General features: G+C 41.0%; 1 protein-coding gene across 1 annotated transcript; it reads left to right on the top strand.

Moving 5' to 3' along the window:
• Positions 1-582: 582 nt before the first annotated feature.
• On the top strand, positions 583-21,312 carry LOC140782771 (phragmoplastin DRP1E-like). Its single transcript, XM_073129544.1, has 15 exons — positions 583-991; positions 1,089-1,152; positions 1,260-1,367; positions 1,563-1,664; positions 7,783-7,833; positions 7,928-7,989; positions 17,228-17,318; positions 17,503-17,567; positions 17,665-17,859; positions 17,946-18,065; positions 18,143-18,213; positions 20,060-20,285; positions 20,381-20,431; positions 20,517-20,885; positions 20,959-21,312. The coding sequence occupies exons 1-15, from the start codon at positions 848-850 to the stop codon at positions 21,085-21,087; spliced, it is 1,848 nt and encodes a 615-aa protein (XP_072985645.1). The 5' UTR covers positions 583-847; the 3' UTR covers positions 21,088-21,312.
• Positions 21,313-21,342: the final 30 nt, after the last annotated feature.

The raw sequence follows: 21,342 nt of genomic DNA, 5'->3' as shown, positions 1-21,342 counted from the left end.
TAGAATTACCTAAATCTTATAGTTCTTGAATTTCTTATGAGGCATGGGTGTAGCTGTTAGATATGAGAATCTAAAGGTGCACCATCATCGACATGCACGAACCGGCTTGCATCGAACCTATATTAATTTATGATTGAAAACTTAATATGGGCTAATTCTGTGTGCTTATCGTCACATGTGACAACTTTGATTAAATCACCCAAATCTTATAGTTCTCATATTCCTTACTGGGCATGCTCGGAGTTGTAAGATATGAACTATATGATTGGTGCACCATCAAATACATGCATGGATCGGCTTGCACTAAATTTGCTCTTGGAATCTGAGTATCATACATATAAAAGGTTTTTGGACATTGCCAGCATAAATAGTAGATAAAATAGAATATATATATATATATATTTATCTCCCTGATATTAATTTCAAATATATGAGGTCTATAGTTATTTTAAATCCAATAAATGTCATGAAATCCGGGCTGTAGTATTTCCTACAGCCGAGACTGCAGGCGATCCGCTACTAAGGCGGTGTTGGGATTCCTCGAAGAGGAGAATTTGAAAACATTTGAAAGTTGGTACGACCGGGCCATGGACAAGGAATTGAAAGGAGCGGTGTGTTATTTCCCAAATTACCCCTTGTATGCGACTGACAGCAAGAATAACAGGGGTAAAACGGGAAACTAGGAGTGGCAAAACCGGGAACAAGGAGTTCCAGAAGTGAACCCTCCTCGTCTTCTCCGAGCTCTCGCTCTCTCTCTGTCTCTCTCTCTAGTCTTCTTCACCTCTTCGATCTTCTCCTCATCCTTCTCCTCCAAGGTTTCTTGCATTCTAGGGTTAGGATTTCGGATATGACGACGATGGAGAGCTTGATCGGGCTCGTGAACCGGATACAGCGCGCCTGCACCGTCCTCGGCGACTACGGCGGGGCCGACGGCGCCGCCCTTCCCACGCTATGGGAGGCGCTTCCCTCCGTCGCCGTCGTTGGAGGTCAGGTGCTAACTCTAAACCCTAGACTTCTCTTTCCTTTGCTTTTGTAGTCGTTTATTTCTCGGCTATGCTGAGCTCGTTCTTGATTGTGATCGGTGTCAGAGTTCGGGAAAGTCTTCGGTGTTGGAGAGCATTGTAGGGCGCGACTTCCTTCCCCGTGGATCTGGTTTGAATGCATTCTCTTGATTTCACGGGCGTTTCTTGTATATTTTGCTGTCTTTGTTTTAGTTGAGAGATTCTTATTTATTTTATCTTTTGTGTGGTCTTTTCAAGGGATTGTGACGAGGAGGCCATTGGTACTACAGCTGCACAAGACGGAGGAAGGGCAGCAGGAGTATGCGGAGTTCCTTCACCAGCCGAAGAAGAGATTCACTGATTTCTGTGTGTTTTTGAATTTTACTGAATGAATTACTTGTTAGGTTTTGTTTTCTAAGAATATATGCCTAGCATTTTCTAGCCCCCACTTTATGCGACATTACTACAGTGTTATAAGTTATTTTGATGTGGATTTTTTTTCGAATCTTTTTCATCTATAAGTGCATTGACTGTCTTGCAATGCACACATTTCTCGTGTAGCTCTTGTGCGGAAGGAAATCCAGGATGAAACTGATAGATTGACAGGGAAGACAAAGCAGATTTCTCCTGTTCCAATACATCTCAGCATTTACTCACCAAATGGTACAAGCTTCTTAACTATTGCGCTTTATGTATTATTCATAATTATTTGGTAAGTTTGTGATATGAATTTCCTAACTCCGCAATCTATGTGAGTCTAAATTTGCAGACGGAATTGGATTTCATCTCACGTGGAGAAAGTTAGGTTTACCGTAGATCGTCAAGGTTAAGATGCAACTAACAGTTAGATAGACGTATGGTTCTAAGGTTGTGATAGACTAGGGATGAAGGACAAATCTATCGGAGTGAATTGTGGAAAAGTCGTTGCCGAAGTGGGCGTGGTGGTGATCAGCCAAGGTGGCGGTGATGGTAATGGTGGATATCTGTGTAGTTGGTAAGGAAAGGGATAGAGAAGAAGTATGACTGTTCCTTAAGGTCAAGGGAGTGTGGCAAGATGAGGAGGTAGACAAAGGTGATCCGCCTAGGCGGTGGCTAGGGCGACCACAGCTTCGAGCTAGTCAAACAACAAGGGAGTCAATCTTGCAAAAATTATTAAATAATCCAAGTTAATTTTGATCTGGAGTGCACCACGTAATTTATAGTGGCTCCCTAATCAACTTGATCGACCAAGCTAATCTTAGCTTGGTTTAAACTGACTCAAACCAAATTCTAATGCAACAAATCAAAAGGTAAGGTGCGCCCCACAATGGATTTGGTGGATACCTAGACCGACTCAACTAGCTGATTTGAATAGGTTCAAATCCGGCTCATTCAATTAAGCAAATTCTAGCTTGACTCGTCCAGTCCAGCTTAAATAGCTTAGGTTTGACTCCCTGAGTAATTTTAAAAGCTTAACCAATCACAAAAAGGTATAAAATTCAAATATATAAATGGCTTGGTGAAATGTGAAACTTTCCTGCTTCACCCTCACCATTGGAATGCTAACCTCCTTGGCCTGTTCGTAATTGACTACTATGCTTCCTTTACCTTTTCTCCTAGGTGTGAAATAAATGGTTTCACCTTTAGAATTTTTCGTAGACCCCTTTGCGATAAAAAATATTTTTTGTGCAATTGCAAATGGGAAGTAAGTCTTCGTATCTTATTGGTAAAATTGAATACTTGAAATTCAACGGAACCCTTGTTCTTGTTTTCGTCTTTTTCTTCTTGTGGAATAATTGAAATGAATGAATTTTTTACCATAAAATTTTTATCTATCTTTTTCTTTTTGGGTTCTTAATTTTCCAAAAGATGGCGGATCGGACAGTGGTGTATAAACGGCTCCTTCCACTTTCATAATCCTAATCTTACCCATATCATCGATTTTCATCATCCATGTCCATCCAGCCACCCTTGATCTTTTATTAGTATATCTACCATATCTTTTAATCTACTAATCAAATTGATGAGATTTTAGTGACGTTGGATTTCTGACTTCCGGAGGAACAATATATCAGAATCTTAGATCATTTCAACGGTTAGATCAATTCATATTGCCTTCAAAGGTTTCGTGTTAATTTCTGTCCAAAGTTGCAACTCGGGTCGCAATCATCTTTCTCGAGGGGATTGCAACAAGGACACACACCAACCACTAGATCCATGACAGCACAACGGAAAGAAGAAATGGAGACATCCACGCGTGCAGAGAACTCTACACCTCCGTTCGTAGGCATCCAAGGGCAAGAGGACCACGCACACAAGGCTGCCTCCTCCATCCTCTATCATGGATCTAAACATGGAGATGCTTTTATGGTCTATTGATACTTTGGGACAAACCTTCTCTACTATCCTCGCCTAAACCATTAGTTACTTTAGTCAAACAATCGTGAAACAAAACACCGGTTTGTTGCAGGCGATCTAAGAAAGGCCAATCCAAAGACAAAAGGTACCCTGAGCGTAGTTTGAAGATGATGATGAGGGAGAGGCCACATGAGCCGAGGCTACATGAGCCTCGCCGATGAGCGTAGTTTGAAGGTGATGATGATGCCGATCCCTGGATTGAGAGGGATGATGAGGAAGATCAAGAAGTTGATAGAGGTTGTTGGAGGAATCATGTATGGCGAGAGGAGCACCCACTTTTGATTAAGGCTAGAGCAAGATTCGACCCCAATTGCGATATTGGCATTTGCAGGAGCATTGTCCCTAGAGGATGCTCTGCTCATGAAGGACAAACATCGAGCACTTAGAAGGCACTTGAGGTAATCATGAATTAGCAGGCTTGGTTTACTCGCAACGGGCTCCTACGGGTGCAGTATGATAGCAACCACCATTTTGAACTTCTATTGATGTGAAGTCAGCCCCTAGGCCAAAGGATTATGCTTCAGTTGCAACGAGAAGTTCACCCCGAGGCATTGCTTGTGTGTGGCAAACCGGTTCGGTGATGCTTATAGATGGTGAGGTTGAGGAGGATGTACATGACAACAAGGTCGTTGTTGGTGATGGGCATGAGGATGAGTAGCAACTCGTAACTGAGGAGACTGATTTAGAGAAAATACAAGAGGGCATCTCATTGCATGCTTATTCCTGAGCTGCTACACCACTGAAGACTTTATGGGTGGACGACATCATAAGGAAACATACAATGCACATCTTCATTGACATGGGGAGTACGCACAACTTTCTAGATAAGCGGTTGGTTGGAAGATCGGGCTCACTTCCGAATCGACGGTAAGATTTGATGTCACTATTGGCAATACCATGATGCTCGAGCCTGACAGTATTTGTACTACTATTTAGGTGCGAGTTCAGGGACATATTTGTCATAGATTTGTATTCAATTGACTCCGTAGAGCGGACGGCGTCTTGGGGACACAGTGGTTGTTGAGCTTGGGTCTAGTTACTTTTAACTTTGGAGAAATGTGCCTCGCCTTTAAGCACAAGGGAGCTACTATGCAGCTACTACTTGGCTTGTCAAGCACTGTAGACCTAACTTACTTGATATAGCTAGCTCTCACTAATTCTGAGAAGACACATGAGTCAGGTATAGCTGATGATTTGGCTTATCTTAGAAGAGTTTTTAGTCCTCTTTTAAGAGCCGAAGCAGTTACCACAAGCACGTGAGTGGACCACCACATAGAGATTATGCTCAGCTTCGGACCAATGAATGTGAGGTTTTATTGCTACCCTCACGTTCAGAAAGAGGAGATTTGTAGACTAGTGATCGAGATGCTGGACCAGGGGATCATATAGCCTAGTCTTAGTGCATTTTCTTCACCCGTGTTGCTAGTGAGGAAAGGGGTGAGTTGGCGATGCTGTGTGAATTACTGAGCGCTGAATTCTGTCATTGTCAAGGACCACTTCCACATTATAGTCATTGAGAAGTTGTTGGACGAGTTGGCGAGTGCCTTTTTTATTAGCAAACTGGATTTAAGAGTCGGATACCACTAGATTCGATTGCACCTCGATGATGTTCACAAACAACATTTTGAACTCATGATGACGACTATGAGTTTCGAGTTATGTCGTTTGGCTTGACGAATGCACCCCGATGATCTTGGAAAACGCCGCTTTGTGATCCGTATGGACCAGTAGTCTGTACTTCTTGGAAAAGTGAGTACATACTCCCATATGGCAAAATGGGTATCCAAGTTGATGTTATACGACTATATGATGGTGTACTAGAAGGGGACTAAAAATCGAGTTGTTGATGCTCTATCATGCAAGTCGGTGCCGGCCGAGCTTGCTGTTTGCTCCACCCCCATGTTTCCTTTCTTGAAGAACATGTGGCATACAAGTACAATTGACCAGAATTATTTTGAGCTATTTGATGAGATCATAGCTGACTTGATGCAACATTTAGAGCTTGAGGCACGCGATGGGCTGATTTTGGACTATGGGCGCATCTACGTGCCTGCAGACTCGAGAGGCGCGTCGCTGGCTATTGGAGCACTTCCATGACACTCCAACAGTGGACCTCAAAGGCGGATGACCTACAAACGGCCTTTTTAAAGTTGTATTTTGATGGAGCTAAAGGCAGATGCAAAGTGCTACGTCAAGGAATGCCAAATCTGCCAACAAGTGAAGATGGAATCTCTCAAGTTAGCTGGACTACTCCAACCATTGCATATTTCAAAGTAGATCTGGGAGGACATATAGATAGATTTTATCGAGGGGTTACTTGAGGTCTGGGGGTACTCAGTGGTTTTGGTGGTTGTCAATAAGACGAGCAAATATTCTCACATTTCAGTTCTAGCACATCCATTTTAAGCAAAGACAGTTGTTGAGATTTTTGTAAGAGATGTAGCGAAGGTCCACAGGATGTCGAGGACAAAGTGTCTCAGATAAGGACCACATTTATATTAGTGACTTTTGCGCGGATTTTTTTTATTACAAGAGACACGGTTGATACTCAGTTCCGCCTACTGTAGCATTGAGTAGCATTTGAGATGCTTCTTTATGGATCGACCGAGAGTGGTTGTGGTATTTGTCTTGGGCGGAGTGGTTCTATAAGTGCCTATTACCATAGCATTCAGATTACTCCATTTGAGGCAGTATATGGATGAACAACCTCGTAGACATATGAGACATTGATGACTTCAAGAGCATATCGCTGTAGCTCAAAGTTGGATGAAACGGGTCTACAACTGGGGACATCACGAGTGCGACTTTTTAGTGGGTGATTGGGTCTTTATGCAGGCGCAATCATATTATCTGGTGACATTGCGGCTTGTGCAAAACTAAAAGTTGTCCTACTGGTTTTTAAGCCCATACAAGCTGTTGGAGCATATTGAACCCGTAGCATATTGCTTTGAGCTTCCTGAGTGGACATGGGTACATCCAGCCTTCAATGTCTTAGTTTTGAAAGTTAGGATCAAACCTGATCTAGCTATAGAAATTAACTTACCAGAGCCTATTAAGGAGCAAGAGACAGATGAGCCAATACTGGTCCTAGCCAAGCGACGATGACGATATGACGGGTGCTTGGAGACAGAGGTTATGGTGGAATGGCTAAAACGACCCACGAATGAAACCACATGGCGGACAGAGGATGACTTGATGGACCATTTTCCTAGTTTGTACCTTGACGATAAGGTGAGGGAAGTATGGTAGATTGTTGTGGTTCGTGATTATGATACGGATCGGACCTAATCAACTTGCCTCTGACTAAACTATATTTGTTTTTCAAGAATAAGAATTTCTGGCTAGGGCAATCAAATGGTAGGTAGGGTTGTTCGAACGTGGCGGATTGGACCTGATCAATCTGCCTCGGACTAGACTTTTTGTTTTTCAAGAATAAGAATTTCTAACTAGGGCAATCGAATGGTAGGAAGGGCCGTTCGAACGTGGTGTTCGGATGCCTACATAGCGTTTGCATATACGGAAGCACTGGTTTGGTCGTTCGAACAGCTTTACGAGGTTATTTAAATGCCCGACGGCTGAAATATTTTTTATTACAGTTAATTTATTATTTTTAACGTATGGCTAGCTTCTAAATGTGTGGATAGACAGCCACTTTCTTATTATTTAACATTTGGCATTTGTTTTGCATCTAGGTTTGAGCTAACCTTTTTCCTCCACCTATCTCCCTCTCGGTAACCACTCTGAAATTTAACCCACGGCTGAGGTTACAACTTTGCCGCTTCTCCTTCCTTGCTTTGGTGACTGATTCCACTTAGAAACCCCGTTCTTCTCTTCGACTTGTTCAAGGTACTAACACACCCACCATAGCCACCTTCCACTTCCATGACCTTAACCTTATCCACATCACCAATTTTAATCGTCCTCGTCCATCTCGCCACCCCTGACCTTTGTTTAGTATTTTTATAATAACATTTGATCTATTATTCCGATCAAGGAGATTCTAGTAGTAATAAATTTCTGATTTCTAGAGGAACAACATATTCGAATGTTAGATCATTTCAACGACTAGATCAATCCTTATTGCCTTTAAAAGTTTCGTGTTAATTTTTGTCCAGAGCTGCAACTCGTATCACAATCATCTTCCTCGAGGACAATTGTACATTTTATTTAAATATCAAATGCATTTGCATTGTTACTTGGGCTATTAGTGGGTGATACTACGGCACATGACAATTGTTTTGCTGCCCTTCGTTGGGTTTTCCTGCTTATGTGAAAATCTGCTCTCCCATGTATATATTATCACTGTCCATGTTATGTGTTATGTAATAAATGAAAGCATCCTAGATTTCCTAACACTATCTGAAGCTTTGTTTTGTTGTGACAGTTGTGAATTTAACACTGATTGATCTTCCTGGTCTGACAAAGGTTGCTGTTGGTATGTATGATACTTGTTTCATCTTTGTTTTTCATTTGCAATATTGCAATATTTATGCATTAAGTACCTACTAAGCTGGGTTGTGTTTTTTTAGAAGGACAGCCTGAAAGTGTTGTTCAAGATATTGAAAACATGGTGCGCTCGTATGTTGAGAAGGTATTTACTATTTTACTACACTATGAGGTGTGCAAGTAATGTTAGAACATCAAGCCACATTTTTTTGTATGCTTTTCTCATAAAGGCGTCTACCATTTACTTTGTCATGTTTCATGTAGTTTTACAATGGAACTTCATCTTAGTCTGTCTATATAAGGGTTTTGCTTCTTTTCTTGGAACGTTCTTGATGCAAAACGTGGTGGAGGAAAAATGAAGTAGAGGAATAAGAAGGAAAGGAATGGGGCTTCACTCCTCCACTCTAAGAAAAGGTTTCACACCAAAATCCTCTAGAGAACAAATCACATAAACTTTCATTAAGTTCCAAAGGAAATACAACGGGTCTATATATAGACCTACAATGGAATTAAGCAAAAGACACCCTACATAGGAAATAAACAAAAGACACCCTAAATAAATAAAAATCAGAACCAGATCCCTATAGGAGGGATCATCAGCTGTCGGCGCCTCCTGCGCTGGTACACACGCCATCGCGTCCTATCAGTGATGTCCGCATCATTCTCCCCGGGTGGGAGAGAAGTCGACTCCGTCGAGTGTGCTGCTCTGCTGCTCTCATACTGCTCTAAGGTATCAAGGTGATGCATCTCCAAATCGTGACGATCAAGCCACGTATCATCAGATGTAGGTCGTCCTTTCCAACGTACTAGATACCGTTGGGATCCACCTTCTCTAGTTGAAATAATTTCATCATCTAAAATTTTATCAATTTCGTCTGCTGTGTTAGGTGGAATATTGGGAAGTGGAGGTAAAGAGGGTCTCTCATAAACAGGCTCATAGGTAGGCTCAGTATCTAGTGGGTTATCTGGAGTAAAATCTGGGCCCTTATAAGCTACTAGATCCTCAATATTAAAAGTAGAACTGATGCCAAAATCACTAGGGAGATCTAGAACATAAGCATTATCATTAATTTTCTTGAGAATTTTAAAAGGTCCGGCACTTCGTGCATGCAACTTTTTGACAGTTCCAGGAGGAAACCGTTCCGGACGTATCCGAACCATCACAAAGTCTCCAACATTAAATTCTTTGAATCTCCTTCTTAGATCAGCTCGCATTTTATAATTAGTATTATTTTGAGCAATTCTGTTACTGATTTCTTTATGCAAGTCATGAATATGTGATGCAAATGCAGATGCAGACTCAGACAACCTATGATAATGGGACATAGGAATGAGATCTATAGGTTGTCTAGGTTTATAACCATATACTACCTCAGTTGGACTCAGACCTATGGATCTATTAACAGAATTATTGTATGCAAATTCAGCGGTTGGCGTTTTTGATCCCGATCTCTTAGATTCTCGCCGACAAGAGTTCTCGGTAGGTTACCTAAGCTCCTATTGACTACTTCGGTTTGCCGTCGGTTTGTGGGTGGAAAGCGGTTGAATACGAAGCTTAGTTCCCATCTTATGCCATAGGGTTTTCCAAAAATAACTAGTGAATTTTACATCCTGTACGATACAATAGTTTTTGGTAGCCCGTGCAACTTAACGATTTCGTCAAAATAGATTTTAGCAACTCGAGAGGCGTCAAAAGTTCGGGAACGGGGTATAAAGTGGGCCATCTTAGAAAATCGATCCACCACCACAAGAACGGAATCATGCTTTCGGGTAGTCTTTGGAAGTCCAAGCACGAAGTCCATACTAACATCTTGCCAAGGGCAATTAGGAACCGGTAAAGGCGTGTACAATCCTGTATTTTGCTTTCGCTGCTTAGCAAGTTGACATGCATGACATCGACTAACAAGTCTCATAACGTCTCTCTTTAAGCTTGGCCGAAAAAATCGATGTTCCGTAGCTTCGATAGTTTTTGCATGCCCAAAATGTCTGCTAAACCCCCGAAAGATGCAATTCCTAAATTAAAAATTCCCTTAACGAGGTGCTAGGAATGCATAACCTTCGGGACTTAAATAGATAGCCATCCTGCACGATGAAACCATCTATTTCTCGAGTCTCTCCATTGCTTAATAAATTGTAAACTTCATGAAAATCCGGACATGATTCATATTCAGTTTTGATCTTATCAAATCCTATTACTTCTGCGTTCATCTTTGAAAGAAGAATCATGCGACGACTCAGTGCATCAGCTGCCTTGTTGTCGGCTCCGGACTTGTGTCGCAAGGTGTACGTATAGTCCTGGAGAAATTCGACCCACCTACCGTGTCTGGCATTAAGCTTTTAAGGAATTAAGGTAGCGAAGAGCTTCATGGTCAGAGAAGATTACGAATTCTTGAGGAAGCAAATAATGCCTCCAGTGGCGAAGAGATTGAACCACAGCATAAAATTCCTTATCGTAAGTGGTATATCGTTGTCTAGTTTCATTCAGCTTTTCACTAAAGTAGGCAATCGGATGACCCTCTTGGCTCAGGATTCCCCTATACCAACTCCAGAAGCGTCACAGGTGACCTCAAAAACTTTAGTAAAATCGGGGAGTCGCATAACAGGGGCTTCCACCATTTTCCTTTTGATTTCAGTGAAAGCTTTAGTAGCACTTGCTGACCACTTAAATTCACCTTTCTTGAGGCATTCTGTTATTGGAGCCATAATGGTACTAAACCCTTTGATGAACCGACGATAGAAGGTAGCGAGTCCATGAAAACTTCTCACGTCTCTTATGGTACGGGGTTCGGGCCACTCTTTGATAGCTTTGACCTTATCGGGGTCGGCGGACACTCCTTCGAGATGAGACAATGAAACCCAAGAAAACAACTTTGTTTGTCAAAAACGTACATTTCTTAGGGTTTGCATACAATTGCTCTCTCCTTAAGACAGCGCAGACTTGACGAAGATGATCTATATGTTGCTCCCGAGATCGACTATAGATAAGGATGTCATCAAAGTATACGACTAAAAATTGTCCCATAAAAGGTCGTAATATTTGAGTCATCACTCTCATGAAAGTACTCGGAGCATTAGTCAAGCCAAAAGGCATAACTGTCCATTCATATAACCCATCTTTTGTTTTAAACGCAGTCTTCCATTCATCGCCAGGGCGTATACGAATTTGGTGATAGCCACTTTTTAAATCTATCTTTGAAAATATTGTGGCCCCCGCCATCATGTCCAAAGACATGTCATCCCGGACGAGGGATGGGGAAACGGTATTTTACCGTTATTCGATTAATAGCGCGGGTGTCGGCGCACATACGCCGGTTCCATCTTTCTTTGGCGTTAACAATGCGGGAACTGCGCAAGGGCTTAAGCTTTCCTTCAGGAAGCCTTTTCTCAATAACTCATCAACTTGTCGTTTTAGTTCAGCGTGTTCAATTGGGTTAAGTCTATAATGAGGCAAGTTAGGAAGAGATGCACCCGGGACGAAATCGATAGCATGTTGAATATCTCTCATTGGTGGCGGTTCATCCGGAGATCCTCTGGAAAGACATCCGAGAATTCCTCAATCACAGCAGTGGCTTCAAAAGGAATCGATTCACTAGGCTCATTTAGAATTTCTCGAGCCGCAAGAATCAGAATAGGAGCTCCTTTACTCATCTCACGTTCAATACCTCTCGCACTAATCAAGCTGACTTTATTGTCGGAGTGGATGGGATCGAGACTTCTTTTCCATCTTACCACCTCTAGGTTGTGATGGAAGAATCTTGATTTTCTTACCCTCATGTTCAAACATGCAGATATTTGAACGGCCATAAATATGCACATCATTATCAAATAGCCAAGGCCTTCCAAGGATAATTTGACCCACATCCATGGTCAAAACATCGCACCAGATTTTATCCTTATAAGTCATGAATTCAATTGGAACCAAACAGCGCTCTTTTATTTCCAGCGTGGTTGAATTAATCCACGAAACCTTGTAAGGATTAGGATGGGAAACGCTCTCGAGATTTAGTTTTGAAATAATGGTGGAGGACACGGCATTTATACAACTGCCACTATCCACAATTACTTTACAATTTTTACCTCCAATTTTCGTGAACGTGTGGAAAATGGAGTTGCGCCTCCAATCATCATTGACTTTAGGTTGAGAGAGGGCACATCGAACAACATGTAACCTTGTGGAGTCTATGTGCCTCAGGCACCCTAGGGTATTTTCTTCCTCTTCATCTTCAAAATCTCCTTCTTCACCGTCTACATGGTGAACATACCCATCAAAGTCTTGCTCGGGGTCTTCTTCGAAGGGTTCCTCAATTAAACTTATTTTATATGGGCTTGCACAATTTGCAGCAACATGTCCATAGCCTTGACACTTATAGCATTTGACCCGAGGATTAATCTTAGAAAAGTCTTTCTCAATGTTTTTACCTTTGTATTCTACCTTGGGTTGTGAAGGGCTAGGGGTAGATCGATTAAAAGATTGACTAATAGATTTGGCTTGATGAGGACCTGTGGAGGATTTATGAATTTGAGTTCTTGTTTCATAATTTCTTGGGATGTGGTTAGGTCTAGACTCCTCTAAGTCTTGAACTAAGGCGTAAGCCTTTTCAAAGTATCAACATTACGAGCAAAAAGTTCACTTCTCAATTCTTCACGTAGGCCAGCCCTAAATCTGGACAAGATTTGCATAGGGGTTTCTGATTCGATCACGCTACACCGAACAAGCAATTCATCAAAGGCCGCAATGTAATCCTTAGCGGACTTACTCCCTCGGGTAAGTCGGTTCCATCCGTCTAGAAGCTTAGGGTAATAGGAAGGTGGGAGGTATTTATGTTTTAGTTCATTTTTCATGTCAACCCAAATTTCAATTGGAAGCTCACCCTAATCTCACGAAGAGTCTCAACGTTGGTCCAAAATTGATTTGCGTTCCCAATCAATTTCATGGCAAAAAACCCGACTTTACGGATTTCCGACATATCATACCATTTAAAGTAACGGTCCATGTCTTTGATCCAGTCCAAGAAGTGTTGCGGATCTAGACGACCATCAAACATCGGGGCATCAATTTTAATGCTTCGAAGGTACCGTTCATCAGGATCTCGCTCATTCCCTTGAAAATGTTGACGAGGTAAAGGAGTGGGAGATTCGCCACATTCAATGTCAGGGCGGTGATTATTTTGAGGAGCGGTGTGCTCACGGGGTCTTTCTACCCTATATAGTCGTTCATCGGTCACCCGTTGATACCCAAGCAAAGTATCTTGAGTATCCCTGACTTGTTGAGCTAAGGTACCTAGTTGTCCCATAATGTCGTCGAGCTTCTTACTAAGTTCGGGATCCATACTGCTACTGCTGGACTCACTAGAATCACTAAGAAGGTAAGCCTTACCTCTACGAGTTGGCATACACTAATATGCAATGAATGAGTTGTGTATTGCTTTATATTATTTTTTTATTATTTATATATATATATCCCCCCTTTTTTTTTTTTTAATCTTTTAATTTTATGCTTGCTAATTTAAATAAAATTAAATAATGTTCTAACCTAATGGAATGCAGACGTCTCCTATAGTTAATCCAAATACAAATGTTTTAATCTAAATGATATGAGATGATGCTATGCAATCAGGAAAAATTTAAAAATGAATACTTAATTGAATTTAGATTTTCTGTTCAAGAGGTTCAAAGACTATTGTCAAGACTAAATGATTTTTAAACAAAAGTCATTAATAAATGCCAAACCCTTTAAATTTCTTTCCAAAAATTAAGATAATGTTAATATTCTATTTGGCACAGTTTCATCTCTTAATATCGGGACTAAAGCGAGATAAGGTTTCTATGTAGTCTCTCCCTCACTATATGTGGACAACAGGAATTGATAACAGTTTAGAGATGATACTAGAAAAGAATGACCCAAAAATATTTAATACATTGAAAGATCACGTACCTGACCATCTGAAAAAGAATTGAAATTAACTAATTTGTCTTCACCGTATCGGCGACGTCGGCGGCAAAGTCCGAGACAGTGGTGGTCGCCGTTGACTACTACGGCGGGAACGAGGCACGGGAGATCACGGCGCGGGCGTCGGCGTCGCGTCGTCGGTGATGGCTGGCCGCAGACGTCAAAGGAAAGGCGTCGTCGGTGGGCTGCGAGACGTCGGGCGGCGTCGTCGGGCGGGGCGAGCCGGGGTGGCGTCGTCGGGCGAGGGCGAGCCGGGCGGCGTCGTCGGGTGGAGTGACGGCGTCGTCGGGCGAGGCGGGGGTCGGGGCGCGTCGTCGGGTGGAGCGACGGCGTCGGGTGGCGCGTCGGAGTCGCGCTTCATCGTGGTGGCGTTGAGGCAGCGCCGGGGCGACGTCGTCGGATGGAGCGACCTGCCGTCGGGTGGCGTTGCCGGGGTGGGGCGACCGGGGCGGTGTTGTCGGAAGGAGCGACGGCGTCGGGTGGCGTCGTCGGGCGGGGCGGCGCCCGGGCGGCGTCGTCGGGCGAGGCGAGCCGGGGGGTGGCGTCGTCGGGCGAGGCGGCCGGGCGGCGTCGTCGGGCGGCGAGCCGGGGCGCGTTGGGGCGGCGACGGGCGCGTCGGGTTAGGATTTTGGTGTGAGGGATGAAGTCGGGTAACGGGTTGGGAGGAAATGATTAAGGGGTTGTGGGTTTAGTCTAATAAAGTTTGGGTTTTGGGCTAATGGGTTTTGGGTTTAGGTCTGATGGGTTTAATGGGGTTGGGTTGGTTTTAAGTTAGGGAGGGAATTTGAAAATTGGAAATATTGGAGGGATGAAAATTAGGATAGATAGGATTTGTTGGGATGTTAGAGAATAAATAGGAAATTTGGTAGGAGGTTTAAGGGAAGAAGGAATTGGTTGGGATTTAATAGAATTAAAAGCAAAAATGAAATTTTCGAAAATTTGAAACACTGATTTTTTTTTTTTTTCTAAAAACAAATAAAAATAACGATGGAAACTAGATAATGCAACAACAATCAAATTTTTTAAGGATTTGGAATCTTACACGGTAGCGATTCCTCTATGACAGCAGATTTTTGTTGTTTCTCGTCGATGGTAATTTCTTTGCTCGTTGTACGCCGGATTTCTTGACGTTCCGGTGTTCGTGGAGCGATTGGTCGTGCGAAGAACAAATGTGGAGCGGCGTAGAACCCGGGAGGAGGGGCGTCCATAAACTAGGATCCTTCGCTCTGATACCAAAATGATGCAAAACGTGGTGGAGGAAAAATGAAGTAGAGGAATAAGAAGGAAAGGAATGGGGTTTCACACCTCCACTCTAAGAAAAGGTTTCACACCAAAATCCTCTAGAGAACAAATCACATAAACTTTCATTAAGTTCCAAAGGAAATACAACGGGTCTATATATAGACCTACAATGGAATTAAGCAAAAGACACCCTACATAGGAAATAAACAAAAGACACCCTAAATAAATAAAAATCAGAACCAGATCCCTATAGGAGGGATCATCAGCTGTCGGCGCCTCCTGCGCTGGTACACACGCCATCGCGTCCTATCAGTGATGTCCGCATCAGTTCTACTGAATGATTTTATTTCATATGGTTCCTTCATAATATCCAACACTAATACTATCCATATGTTTTACTTAGCAGCATGTGTCTACAGTTAAAATCAACATTTTATGTAAACTGGAGAAAGAGATGACATATATGTGCAAAATATATATTTTTTTGGATCCAAATACTAAAGCTTACAATCCTCCTTTGTGATTTATTTGATTTTGGTGCCTATCCATGGAATTGGAAAGCTTGACTTTCATTGTGATGCTAGGCAAGTTTCTAGATTTCAAAATTTTCACCAATTTGTCAGGGCCAGTAGAGCTAGTCTTACCAATGTAATTCTTTGTATTTTTTATTTCTTTAAGAGTTGTTCTGTTAGTGCTATATGTTGCCTCTTTTTTTTCCTGATAACATCAAGAGTACTTTCTTTATATTCTTTTTCTCCCTACATGTGAACTAATCAAGATCTAGTAAACCTAGCTTCTCATCGTCTCTTTCTCTCTTTCTTAGGCATATTTCTGCTCTTTCATTGCCCTCCTCTTTTGCCTATGCTCATTATCCTCCTCATTCTGTTTATTGCTATCATTATTAATCTTTTTAATGTTAGTGTCATGCATCAATTCTTAACAAACCATTCTCTCTTTTTATTGTGCAAATTGTATATCCTTCTTTTGTCATATTAGGTGAGCCGACATTTTTTTTCTGACTTCCTAACTTAAGTATAAGCTGCTATATTTTTTATCTTCTAATCAAAATTATTTTTCATTCGACTAGCACTGCTATTTTTTTTTCTACACCAGTTGTTTTTGATATGTCTTTTATTTTGCTAAACTGTGCAGTAATATTGCTATCCAATGTTGGTGCCTTGTGTCATATCTTTCGAAGCCATTTTAATTTTCCCGTGTAAACTAAATCAAAACAGAGATCAAATTCATTCAGAAAATGAAAGACAGCATATAATTCTAAGTTCTGCAGTAGTAATGCTCTAGAATAGTGATAAAGAGAGAATTCTGTGCCTTCTCAGTTCTGCAATAGTAATTTATTGCTGTTCTGGAGCATTATTATTACAAAACTGAGTTTATATAGAACTTGACAGAGAAAGCTGAATGAAAAAAAAACCATCACAGCTGCGGGGAGACTAAGAGAGAGTTAGGGAGCGGGAGAGAGGGAAAGAGAGAAGAAATGAAAAAAAAAATAAAAAAAATAGAAGATCCTGATACAAGATTCTAAGCGGGTTGGATTTTATCCGACTAATTTCCGAGAAGGTCCTGATGTAGGATTCAATTGATCCAACTCAGGATCGGTCGAAACTGGCATCCTAGATATAAATAAGATGGACATCATTTTTTTCCTATTATTTGGAGACATTAAAAAGTGTTTATGCCATGAGTAAATATTAGTTAAGCAAATCTGGAAATCAGTTCAAAAAAGGATCTGTAGGGGTTACTTGTTTGTTTCTTCCTATTACAAGGCTAGAACGCTAGAAGTGCTAATGTACTTAGTAATGGGGCTTAAGCAGTTCGACACAAGATGCTTTGTACTGACTGTCCTTCCTTCGGGAATATCTCACTGAGCAGGATGTTGATCTTTTGATAAATGAATCAACACCTACTTTAATTTGGGAAGGTTGGAGACTTGGGAGTGTTCGTAGATACGTCTTTATTATGTGTTAAAATTTCTTAATCAGAAATTTATTTGTTAAATTATGGTTCCTATTTAATCATTATCCAGTCATTGCAGTGAATATTCTCATTTTTATTCCCAAACTTCTTCCTCATTCTAGCTTCTAGCTTTCCTTTTGGGAACTAGGTTGCATTACTGTTGGTATCTTGAAAACAATTTAAACATGATACCTCACATTCTTAAATTCTTTTGTAGCCTAATAGTATTATACTGGCAATTTCTCCTGCCAATCAAGATATTGCAACATCTGATGCCATTAAGCTTGCTAGAGAAGTTGACCCAACAGGTATGATGTGAGGTTATCAAAGAAAAGTCACTAATGTTTTGCTTTAGAGATGCTAATGTAATATTTTGTCTTTTTGCAACTATCATTATTGACAATAGTGGAGGGTCTATATTCTGTATCACATTTCATTTCGTGAAATATTTTATCCTTCCTCTGCATAAGGGTCATGCTGACTTTTGCTCAGGTGAGAGGACATTTGGGGTGCTGACAAAGCTTGATCTTATGGATAAGGGAACAAATGCACTTGATGTAGGTGTTCTTTTCCATGTAGCTTATTGAAAATATATCGTAAAATATCTTCTGGTTAATTTAAGTGTTGTTAATACCATTAGGCTTTACCTCTTAGGTTCTAGAAGGAAGAGCTTATAGGCTGCAACATCCTTGGGTTGGGATTGTTAACCGTTCACAAGCGGATATCAACAAGAATACAGATATGATTGTTGCCAGGCGAAGGGAACGGGAGTATTTTGCTACTAGTCCTGATTACTCTCACTTAGCCAATAAAATGGGTTCAGAATATCTTGCTAAGCTTCTTTCAAAGGTACACTTTGACTTATTTACTAGAATGTGCCTTGCTTGACATTCCTAGAGGAAATAGTCAATTGTAATCTTGGATTATTCTATCAGCATCTTGAGTCAGTCATAAGGACACGCATTCCAAGTATCACATCTTTGATAAACAAAACTATTGATGAGCTTGAATCGGAGATGGATCATCTTGGTAGACCTATTGCTGTTGATGCAGGGGTAAGCAGCTAATGCTATTAAAGATCTTGCTTTTGATTAATTTACAACATAATCATAACATCTATTTGTATCTTCAGGCTCAACTATATACAATATTGGAACTCTGCCGTGCTTTTGACAAGATATTTAAAGAACATCTGGATGGAGGGTAAATGCCGTTAGTTGCTTCTTTGTTTCAATAAATATTTCCAGGAAATGTTGCACACTTGCAATCAGCATTTGCATGCTGTTTGCTTGGGGACTGGTCATATAAATTGGTGCACTTATTGCTGCTCAAGTCCACTCTTCACATCTCAGAGCACTCTTACGTACCCATAATATTAGTGACTTTTTAAATTAGGTAGCAATGACAGTTTCTTTTTTTCTAGTTTGCCTTGTTTTTTGTTGCCCATTTAATTATGCTATATAATAAAAAGTTAATTACATATTGACGTCCTCAATTATCACTCTTTATCACTTTCACCCCCAAAGAAAAACGGTGGACAGATACACATTTTAAACTATTTAAGTACATTAATAAGTCTCATCCGTCAATATATCATTAGAAATATCTAAAAAAAATAACGTTGAAATTTGATTTACTTAATAATGGACAAAAATGCCTCATTTGGGAGCATTCTGGCTATGCACTCAGTCAGCCTGAGCATCTCATTTGATGGGAGCCTCCAACTCCGACCTGGCTAATGTTGAATACAAATGGCTTGTTTGTCGCCCTTTGGATCTGGGTAGGGCGACACTTGTTCTCAGGTTAGCCACTAGATACCTTGTCCTCATCGATTGCCGGTATGAGTTTCTTCTGCTCGTATGGCTGAGACTGTGACCCTCCAGGAAGCCCTCATCTTCATTCAACATCGTCACATTCCTGTTATACTCATTGTTATGCATGGAGCCCTTTGGATAGTGAAGCTCCTTGTTGAATATTGCCTCCGAAATCTCTCATGTACTTATCGTGAGGCCTACAAATCAGTGCACTGGCTCACGAATACCTGCTGGATTAGTTCTCCTCATGAGGAATCTTAGTCGGACTAGGATCTCCTAAATGAGGTAGGAGATGGTGAGACTTTTTTTATTTAAATTAGGAGATTTATAAGGAATCTCTTGGCGAGATTAGGAGTGTATGTTAACTTGAGAAAGGTATGGGTTTTGGACACTTGTATAAAGAGGTCAATGTATGCTATATGGAATACGACAAAATTAAGAAGTGAATAGAAAGCAAAAGAGAGAATTGGGAGAGAAAAGAAGTAGAAGGGCTTTTAGTTGAAGTTTGGCATCTGCATCAGCTTTCAGTCAGGACTTTGTAACGTAGTGGATACTCTCAATTGGGTATTATCTTCTCTGATAATTTTTCTAGAGATCCTTTGATTTGTCATGGTAAATTCTTATACTGGGTTTATGCAAGTGGTGTTCCTTGGATGCGAATTAATTTTTTTTCCGAGAGGTTTGAGTAAGTATACTATGTTTTCTTGTTTAGTAGATTTTTCTCAGTTGTCCCATGGTTTTTTTTCTCATTGAGAGGATTTTTTGTAAATCTTTATGTCGTGCTTTATTGCTGCTGTTTTATCTCTCCTTTTTGTTTGGTGAGATCGGATCATACACAGAGTGTAATGCTTTCAACGGTTAGTATTAGGCTGTGCACAACAATACTGCCTATGCTATGAATTACGAATGTACTTGCGAAGGAGTTTATCCTTAATCTTCTTGTACAACTTTTGGCTACCTATGCTATGCTGAAAATTAAAATAGAAGTGTCATATGCCAAAGTAGAAATTGGTCTCTACATGCAAGAGGCTGTTTTGGGTCTTCTATAGACTGTTGCTAAACTAATACTTTCAATTGTCACATGGCGACAACAATTAGTAGGTAGTTGCAATTCTGATATCAACCAGAACATTTTAATAAAATGTATCTCTTTTTTCTGTTTCTGTGCACTTATTCTTCTACCGAGGTAACTTGTTCTTCTTTTCAACTTCTGAATTGGTTGTGTGCATGAATAGCCGTCCTGGTGGTGACCGAATTTATGGAGTTTTTGATAATCAACTCCCTGCTGCTATGAAAAAGCTTCCATTTGATCGATACCTTTCTCTGCAAAATGTGAAGAAGGTGGTCTCTGAAGCAGATGGTTATCAGCCCCACTTGATTGCTCCTGAGCAGGGTTATCGTCGCTTAATTGATAGTGCTCTCAATTATTTTAGGGGCCCAGCAGAAGCTTCGGTCGATGCTGTAAGAAATCATTTTCCAACATTATTGTTAATTTTCTACACATGGAGCTTGATTCATGTGAACTTAATTATATTTTTTATTTATTTCTTTTGCAGGTGCACTATGTTCTGAAAGAATTGGTGAGGAAGTCCATAGGAGAGACTCAGGTTGGTGCATTCTCATTTTTAACTTCCCCAGGATATTTTCTACCGTAGATGAAAAAAACACATGCCTTTTGTTTCTAATCCTCAGGAATTGAAAAGATTTCCTACTCTCCGAGCTGAACTTGCAGCTGCCTCTTATGAAGCCTTGGAAAGGTTTCGCGAAGATAGTCGTAAGACCACGATAAGGTTGGTTGATATGGAATCATCGTACTTGACAGTCGATTTCTTCCGCAAGCTCCCGCAGGAAGTAGAGAAAGGTGGGAATCCTCCAGCCCCTTCTGTCGACAGGTATACTGATGGGCACTTCAGGAGAATAGCTTTAAACGTCTCCTCCTACATCGGAATGGTGTCTGAAACGCTCAAAAACACAATCCCAAAGGCAGTCGTCTATTGTCAAGTTCGTGAAGCTAAACGCTCATTGCTTAATCATTTCTACACCCTAGTGGGGAGAAAGGAGGTATGCCATTCTTTTTACCATGTTTAAAGCCTCTTCACTTTTACTCTCTATTTACTAGTCTTTCTTCGTGCAGAGCAAGCAGCTTGCTCAGCTGCTAGATGAGGACCCTGCGCTGATGGAGCGCAGGCAGCAATGTGCTAAAAGACTCGAGTTATACAAATCAGCAAGGGACGAGATAGATTCGGTTTCTTGGGCCCGATGAAATTAGTAGTTTTTGGCATTTATCTTGTCTTAATTTTAGCCGTTTGGATAACTTGTTTTTGTTGCCATCTGCTGATTTCAGGCTTGTCGAAACCACCATCCTGGTGACTCGTATATTCTTTGAAAAATTGCCCTCACTGGACATCGTTGTTGTATTATGGTTATATTCGTGTTGTTTATAGTTTTATAAATTTAAAGTTTAAGGTGTGGTTAGTATGGCGAACAAGTATGTCAATTGCATCGTTCTTTAGTTTTA

Source organism: Typha latifolia, chromosome 2, assembly GCF_019914945.1.
Source record: "Typha latifolia isolate L0001 chromosome 2, TyphaL0001v2, whole genome shotgun sequence".
Lineage (NCBI taxonomy): Eukaryota > Viridiplantae > Streptophyta > Magnoliopsida > Poales > Typhaceae > Typha > Typha latifolia.
The sequence above is the reverse complement of the archived record's forward strand: the minus strand, read 5'-3'. Positions and strand labels throughout refer to the sequence as shown.

Coding starts and splice junctions, on each gene's coding strand:
- LOC140782771 (XM_073129544.1), top strand. CDS start 848: ATGACGACGATGGAGAGCTTGATCGGGCTCGTGAACCGGATACAGCGC. Junction 1,368..1,562: donor GAAGAGATTCACTGATTTCT/GTGTGTTTTTGA, acceptor TTTCTCGTGTAG/CTCTTGTGCGGAAGGAAATC. Junction 7,990..17,227: donor TGCGCTCGTATGTTGAGAAG/GTATTTACTATT, acceptor ATTCTTTTGTAG/CCTAATAGTATTATACTGGC.